General features: G+C 41.8%; 1 protein-coding gene across 1 annotated transcript in view; it reads left to right on the plus strand.

The window, feature by feature from the left end:
- Window positions 1-808: 808 nt before the first annotated feature.
- The window catches only part of rhpn1 (rhophilin, Rho GTPase binding protein 1), a gene marked incomplete in the record, with an annotated part of 15,678 nt that continues 7,572 nt past the window's right edge, over window positions 809-8,914 (plus strand). The window contains 3 exon segments of the mRNA XM_035654151.1: window positions 809-1,002; window positions 1,201-1,294; window positions 3,569-3,684. Coding sequence (XP_035510044.1) covers window positions 983-1,002; window positions 1,201-1,294; window positions 3,569-3,684 — 230 coding nt within the window.

An 8,914-nucleotide genomic window follows, 5' to 3' on the forward strand; every position in this document is an offset into this window, starting at 1 on the left:
ACTTGCATTTACATACATATTATTATTGTTATATTGGTGGCATTAAACCTTTATTTTTGGGACAATATATCATCCATATTGTACACAGTTGTATCTGTAGACAGCTGAGAAAGTGAAAATACTTAGAAATCATGTCCTAAACAGGATCCTACGGTGGCTGGTAAGTGCAAAACAAATGTACAAACTCTGAAACAAATTTTCAAACTCCGAAACAAAGGATCCAGCTTGCACTGGTCTCAGTTTGCACGAGAGCAATACTGGCTGGTTGTTATTATGCTCCAGTGTGACACATGCACTGTAGGATATTGCATATGTGCAGTGCAACACAAGCTCGAGAGGGCCCAGTACGTTTTTGGGATCATACATTAAAAGTTAGGAAGATCACTGCAACCTAATCTTGAGAATAAACTGCTTATTATAGAGAAATGTATACTTTTAAGTGTCACTAACTGGAAAATGCGAAAGTAATTAATAGAAAATAAAAGAACCCCACAGGACTCCGTAGAAAATAAAGTAAAAATGAAGTTATAACTATGTTTATTGATGTTTTGGGGCCCTCGGAGAAGGCGGGGCTACTACAATCTCTACGGAGCCCACACACAAGCCACAGCCCTGACGTTGCCGTAGCAACTGCCCGCGGCTTGCAATTGGTCAGACCGGGCTGTCGTTAGGTCTTAATCCTCCTTTCTGATTTGCTACATCTACTGTCAGTCTCACAGGCTGCAACGTGATTGGCTGGTTTCTGAGTTCGCGTCCCGCCTCCGTGAGTAAGCTCAGGCAGCTGCACACTGAGGCGAGCGGAGGAGGTGCTATCGTAATGCAGGGAGTAAAGGAGCTGGGGCTGCTTTGAGGAGTACAAAGTTGTTCTTTTTAATATCCTGTCGGCTCACTCTTGGGGGGCTTTGTGTAAACGTGGAATCACAGAAAGTTTGGGAGAAATGTAGGTTAGTTTCTTAGGTCGCTTTGGTCGTTTTGCTTTACGATGGAGGAACCTGCGACAAGGCAAGTGGTAAAAACCGCGACTCGTTAACGTTAGCTCCAAGTTTTTAGTCAAAATATTGTAAGCATGAAAAAGCTGTTTATTCAGTTTACCTTCACAAGCTGAGAGCTGTGGTTACAATACACTGTGAGGAGTGGGAAGTGTGTCTAAATAGTGACACTTTTGAGTAAATAATAAAAGTAATGTTGATTTGTGCACAGACAGTTTGAGATGTCCCTGTCAGACGGTGCCTCGGACGACGATTTGCCTTTAACGTTACCTACAGAGGGCAGCCAGAGTGGGAGCATCCGGAAGGTGAGACACACACACACACACACACACACACACACATATACATATAAACAGCCTACATGCATGCACACCTGAGGAGAGGGGCTGTCCACAAAGTCAAGCTGCAGATTTGCTTTATCTACATTATGCACAAGAATAACTCCTGTTACTGTTGCTCCACAGACAGATAGTTAGATTGCATTAAACAAACAAGATGTATTTCCACTAATAAAACGAGGTCTGGATATTGGGGGTGCAAAGCAGCAACACCAATAATAAAAGTATCACGGTCTCAAAAACCACTTCATTACTCCCCCACGTACCTCTGGTGGTGTCTCGTGCAGGTAGAGTTGTATTTGAGTTCTGAGAGTGAGATACAGTGGCGTTGGGAATGAAAGGTGCATCTGCAGCATGCATTGGCTGCATCCTTTGGACAATCCTCAGACCGCGCTGTTGACTGTTTTCATGGAGAGTATTTCATCAGTAGAAAAGAGCTCCAGTGAAACATGTTGACGGTGAAGTTTGTGGATTATTTGGCAGATAGTTTGACATTTTACTGCTGAAGTGACTGTGAGTTACACTTACCTAAACTATCTGTACGGCTGAATACCAGTAGGAGGGGCAAAAGTGTATTTGGTTATTTCTGTGAAGTGACCCTTTAAAAACCTTCATACTGTGGGTATGTTTGAAAAATAAAACCTGCTTTGCATCATTTGTGCTGACACTGAGACCCTATCACGCACAGTATAGTTTACAGTATATCAGGCAATATGAATGGGAAAATATGGCCACTGTTAATATCTTCTATTACTTATCAGCATGCCTGTGGTAAAGGTTCTGGTTTTATTCCTGGCTTGATGGATGGAGAAGATGAATGATGAGAGACACGGTGCCCTGTTATTGAAGCAGCAGTTGATGTCTGTGCTGCTGAAAAACAAGACATGTGCTAAGAGAAAGTCACCTGGACATCGAAGGCTTTTAGACTTTATCTGCACAGATGTCGAGGTGCCTCCATCCTCCCGCTCTCCTGGTGGTAGAGCAGAGGTGGGAGCTCGGCCAAAAGTCTAATCCACACAGGCACTCTGAGGATTACTTGACGTGAGCATGCTAAACAAACACCTTAACTGGGTGAGAGGGAACGAGAGAGATACAGGGGAGGAAGAGTGTGGGAACATGAGAAACCGTACTGTAAAGTTGGCTGCGAGAGGGATAGAGAAGGTGATGGAAGGAGCCACGGGGATAAGGAAAGGGAGTAAAGCAGCATGTTTACAGTACAGCTGCTCCATCTGTCATGTTACTGTACATCTGTTTACCTTTTAAGTGTGAAACGTGGTTGCATTGCGTGATAGACTGCTGATTTTAGTGAGCAGACGTTTAACAATGAGCTGTGGAGAAGCTGCTTCTGGTGTTGTTGGCAGAATGCCTGCTGAAGCGAGATCTAAGAGGCCTTTAAATCTTCAGAGCTCTGACATATTACCAGATCCTTTTTCTATTAAACGTATTCTCCTTCTGAGGAGAGGGTTCTCCTCCTGCTCAACCGTGCCAGGTTATTACCATGTTTAGCATCCATACGGCTCCCTCGTCCTGAGCTGTCCCCACGTCTCCGACACGCCCTTCGACACCCCCATCATCTCCGGCATGCAGCTGTCCTATCCTACATGGATTTGTTGCTCTGAAGTAAACCTTTCTGTCCACGCTGTACTATAGTGTTCTCTACAAATAAAATGCTTTAGTTCACAGGTAAAGTTAAAGTTGGGCTTAAGGCCATGTGGAATCTACCAGAAAGGCCCCATTTTATCTCTGTTTATGTACTTAATGTTTGGCAGCAGAACAACAGTCTTCACATCACCTAGTAAGATGATGAACAGCATAGTATTTGCATGAATATAAGACAGTGTTTTGGAAATTAACCTTCAAAAATGTGTCTGCCAGTCTCACACATTCTCCATCTAATCTCAGATAATTGATCTTATCCTAATTGTTGCTGTTGCTCTGTCTCTCAGGTTTGATGCTGGTTGGTTGATTAATACACTAATCATATAGAGGTTAATCCTGGTTCTGAGATTGTAAAATTTGAGAATATTGAAGCAGTTTGACATGTGTACTGTCTTCTATCTAAATAACTTAATTTCAAAAGTCTTTTTATGATTAACTCTATTTCCTATGTGACCACATTAAGAAGATACCACTGGTTGTCTTGTATTGGGTCACTGAGATAGTTCTTACTCAGCAGATACAGCTCACAGATTTGCTGCTGTGATTCATTCATTCATTCATTTCTCTGTGTTTTCTCTGCAGGGATGTGATCCTTTTGCGCAGACTCAGCGCAGTAAACTGCAGCACCGGCGAGCTCGCATCAACCAGCAGATCAACAAGGAGATGCGCATGAGAGCCGGAGCGGAGAACCTGTTCAGGTGAGGTGCTGGATGGGTCTCTATGCGGCTCTGATGATGTACATTGTTTTACACATAACAATACTGTGTGAAGTCAGAGTTAGGTGTGAAAATGTTGACATTGCTTAGCCTTATGTCTTTGTAGTTTCATCTGTTGAGGGAGTTTTCCTGCATGGACCATGTTGAAAATAAGGTCACTGAGCCAGTCTCAAGATACTGTCACCTGATTAAGAGAAGTGAAATTATGTTGATAATAAATGAAAATGAAAATCAGCAATGATGTTGGCACGTGTTTCCTACCTGTTCATGAACAAGGGTAACACATTATTAAGATATGTCTTGTCATTGTCTGTCATTTTTTAGGAACAATGTTCTCTGATGTCAGAGTCCTCTATATCAGTAAACTGAATATCTTTGGGTTGTGGATGAAACAAGACATTTGAGGATGTCACCCTGGACTTTGGGAAACTGTGATCAACATTTTCACCATTTTATGGACCAAACAACAAATTGATCAATTGAGAAAATGATCAGCAGATTAATCAATGCTGAAACTAATCATGTTTAGCGTTGTTCATGGCAGGCATTTTGATTTGAAAGGACAAACTTTCTCCTCGATCAGTTTTTCCTCTCGAAGTTTTAATGCTATTCTGGTCCCCTCCGTGCTGCTCGCTCTTTGTTAGCTCTGTCACGTTAGTGGTAGTGTCCTGTGATGGGAAAGGTCAGAGATCACTCTCCTCCAAAACACACACACACCAGCACCACCCAGTTTTATGGCTCTGTTTGTGTTCACTGTGTGTGAACACATGTGTTATGTGTCTTTCTGCGTCTGTGTCTCCTCTTCCTTTTTTCCTATTAATATGTTTTTGTACAAAACGATACTTGACCACTGCATAACTTTTTCAGCACCAGCGAGGCTAATCACCCAACTGAACTGTGCTGGCTTCGTGTTTAAAGCAGCTCGCTGTCATTCACACAGCACACAAGAGTTTTATTGGTGAAGAAATGAGGGAAATAAAAAACGACACGGTGGCAGAACATCAAAGTATTCTCTCTGAGAACATTAGCGTCATCTTGATCCCCTCCAGATTCTCTTCATCTCTCTGTGCCTTTGCGTGCTCCTTCTTTCTTTCTCCTTAACTATTTCTCAGGCTGTGGCAGATTACTACAGAGGCTTAAAGTATACATTTGATATATGTGCATACATTTGGTCTACACTTTTGTTGTGGTAGTTTTGAGAACATTTGCAACATGAATAGCTCACTGTTCAAAACTCTCTGAAAACACACTGCTGCCACTACTTTACTCATTCAGACTAAAGTTGGGAGTAGGAGGAGGAGGAGGAGGAGCCACTTCATTAAAGCAAGCAGCTACTCTCTGCCTCCTTAGTGGTGCTGTGTCAGAATCTAATTAGATCAACACAGAAAACAACAGTGTCTTTAATTAAAAGACAACCAAGGACACTCCTCGCTGTTCTGCCAGGACTGGTTGGCTGCAGCTAATAAAGATCTTTGGTCTACTTTATTATTTTCATTATTGTTTGATTCATTTACAGGAAACAGGAAAATGCTCCAAACACTAGTCAAAGTTCACATCTTCAAATCGGTTCTTTCGGTCCTATATCGTCTTTCATTTATCAGTGAAGTGACAGAAACAACTTTTTTGATAATTGATTTGACATTTTTCAAGCAAAAAACCCCAAAACATTACCTTGTTCTAGCTTTTTACATGTGCTAATTTACTGCTCTTTGTGTTATGTGATAGTAAACTGGACTGTTCTTTAGATTCTTTCAATTCACTAAAGTTTTTCAGAAAATCTGACGTGCCTTTTGAAAAACAACCCAGTTTTATCAGCGTTACTCTCAAACTGCATGACACACAGCTGGAATCAACTAAATGATTCAAATGTGATCAATCAATAATCAAAGTTGTCAATTAATGTTTAATTAATGTGGTAAATCAACTAATTGTATCAGCACTAATCTGAAGATTGGACTAATTCTTTAACAAGTAGTTAAAGAATTTCTGACTGGATTCAGGCTGTTATCCTAAAAGGTGATGACTCAGTTTAGGGGAAATAAAACAAGCGCTCCTGCCCTTTCTATTTGGACGATGGGTCACAGAGACAAAGAGGACCCACACACAGCCTGCCGGTCTGTAATCAGCCGGCTTTGTGTCCGCCTCCTGTCCTGTTCCCATGCAGAGATTCCCAACAGAGCCGCAGCAAGCTCATCCCCCACTTATTTATCTGGCACAGTCAGACCTTTTTTTTGTCTGTCCTCCCCTTTTCCGGTCAACTGGAATTGTCCACACATGCACACAAAGCTTCTCGCTTTCGCTTTCACTCCCTCTGAAACATTTGTGGAACTGGGTCGGATGAGTTGAGGAGGGGGGGTTAAGATGCTAATTACGGATGAAAGAGGGCTTGTAACTCATCAGGGTTTGTGATTGGCTGACGACGGCGTGTTTTGTTGCAGGGTGGTTCTCTCTGTGGAAATTCAGCTGAGGGGCACAAACTAGTTAAATCATGTCAGTTAGTACGGCACCAGAATATGATGAGTTACTGAAGCAACTTGTTTCCAGCTTTTCCAGACACTTCATGTCTTTCAGTCAGTGCGTACACTCAGAGTAAGAAAGAGTTGTTTTTCTCTCAAAAGCTGCAGTATGGTGTGCGTGCAAGTGGGTGTGTGAGAGAAGGGGATATTTGGCAGCCCATTTAAAGCTGACTAATCAGATTGTCCTTGGCTTGATCCTAGATATAGGTGTGTGTGTGTGTGTGTGAGAGAGAGAGTGAGGGAGGGAGGGAGGGAGTGACAGATGAAGGGAGAAGTGAAGGTAAAGTGGTCTAACTGGACAGATTAACGTTAATTACAGGAACTGAAAGGTGAGCTTTAGCTGCGTTTTTCAGCCGAGTTTGGTCATGTGTTAAAGAGTACCAACTTTCAGTTTCTCCTGGTTGTCACGACAAAAGCCAAAAAAAGCCAAAACAGTAGCAAGAGTTTAATCTAAATGCCATCGAATGAGTGATGACAGACATTTAAAACATTAGTTTATCCACCGATTATATGCTGTCTACTTACCTTTACGTCAGTTGAGAATTGGGCTCTCACTTTTTTCCAGAAATCAAGTTTGAATTTAAAATGACGTGCATTTCATTGTAATAAATTCAAACAAAACTCCTGCTGCAGCTGAGTGTGTGAATAGCAGCAGTCAGACGTAGTCGTACACTGGACGTTGCTCTGCTTGTACCTGTGGTGCCTCCTCTCTGCTGCCTTAAAGAGTGAGACGGCACCGAAGCACCCTGCTTCTCAGGTGCTTTGGTGTCTCGAATTGTCCGCTCAGGATGGCTTTGCTCTGTGCTTTGTTCGCTAGTGTCTTCCATTTTTATTGGAAATAACTTAACATGTCTAGCTTAGGGCATGCTCATAGTGGAGTGTCTTCAGCTGGATCACAAGGCAAACTACCTCAGACGGTCTGTTGTGCTAGAGTCAAAAACTTAGGATGCATCCAGGTCTCAGGATGCAAATCCAATTGACAGGAAGCTTGATAAGCCTGGCATTTTGGTGAAAGGCAAAGGTCTTGTGATGAAGACGCTGGATAAGTGTACATATTCACCGTCAGCACAGCGAGGGAAGTGTTGCGTGTATTGTTTATCTATGACCCAAAACACAACCACACTTTCCCAATTCTATGAATTTGTCATAGTTTGACCCTTAACAGTTCATGTGTATCTTTCCTCCCCAAAATATTCCACCTGGTGATGCATCTAATGACTCATCCAGCACCAAGACTTTAATCTTTCTTTTTATTAGATAAAACTGAGCTCTGAACTAAAGCAAACTGTCTATCAGTGTTTCCCATATATAGACTTTATTCAGGCTGCTTTGTGTCTCTTTATCTGTATGTATTATTCATCCCCCTCTGGAAAGTGTAGATTTACTGAAAAGTCTGCCAAAATGATGCATTAATGTGCAAAATATCACGTGTCTTTGTAGATTCAGTGCCATTTTGCATCCCTCTTCTTGCCAGCGCTCAACCTGAGTCTGTTAATCACAGTTTGTTGTCATCTTGTACATTCCCTCTTTGTGCTGTAGACACACAGAGAACTTTGAATTTAATGATTGCATAATAAGGGGGAGTTCCTGGACCACGTTTCCAACGAAGTGTATATCATCAGTTACCACGGAAACCCAGTGCTGCCTCAGATTTCCAGGAACATTGTGTCTCATCGACCTCAGACCCCCACGGCAGTGTGACCTGGCTTTCATCAGCACTGAGACCCGCCCCCTCTGAATGAACAGAGCTGGTGGAGGAGAGGGTGGAGAGATGAATAGTTGCATGAATTAAAGGTTCACTGCGTTTATGGCGTCTCGCTTACGCCATGAATGAAGACTTACACCTGTAAGGCAGTTTTCAAGGTGGATTGTGTTTTTTGTTATGCTAAGCAAAAAGGACACCCAGTAACACAACGTCCTCTGATATATGGCTAATTTGTTGTCTTTGTATGGGTAGGTTAAGGCACTGTCCTACTATATGAATGTCAGATTTGTTTTGTTTTAGTCAGATCTCAGTGTTTTTCACTCTCAAACGTCAAGGATCAGTAACACGAGCAATAGGTGTCAAACAGTCGAAGAAGGGAGATGGATAACTGGTTATTCAGTTACAGTATATATTATAAACCATCAAAAGAAAGAAATAATTAAATGATATAACAGTTGCCTCACACCAGCTGAATAAGACTAAGTTTAATTGCCTTGTTAACACATTGTAAAAAACAAATCAAACTCAACATGAACTCCCCTCTCTGTAAGTCTCTCCACTCTGGTTTGGTCGTATTAAATCTTTAGGTTTTTAGGTTCTTTATGGGGATGTGGAGACTTTAAGGGGTGGCAGATATATATGTTGATTTAATTATGACCACAAACCTCAATATTTGCTTTGAAAAGCTGAGAGGTTAAGATATTTTAACTTTAAAAAATTACTGTGACAAATGAATAAAGCATTGAATATAAATATCTAAAGTTGGCGTTAGAAATCTGGTTGTTTAGTCCAAAATGTGGCCATAACAGATCATTCAATTCATTTTCATTTTTAAACACATTATTGTTTAAATGTATCTGTTAAATCTGACAGCATTGGACACCAAACTGGGGAGACAAGGCCCCCCTCTAGAACCACCAGCTCTCACATCCCCCTGTCACAGTCTGTTGGTGTTGATGAAGGCTGAGGTCTGATGTGTGTGTGTGTGTGT

The sequence above is a fragment of the Morone saxatilis genome, unplaced genomic scaffold, assembly GCF_004916995.1.
Source record: "Morone saxatilis isolate NCDOM2014 unplaced genomic scaffold, NCSU_SB_2.0 Contig12, whole genome shotgun sequence".
Taxonomy (NCBI): Eukaryota; Metazoa; Chordata; class Actinopteri; family Moronidae; genus Morone; species Morone saxatilis.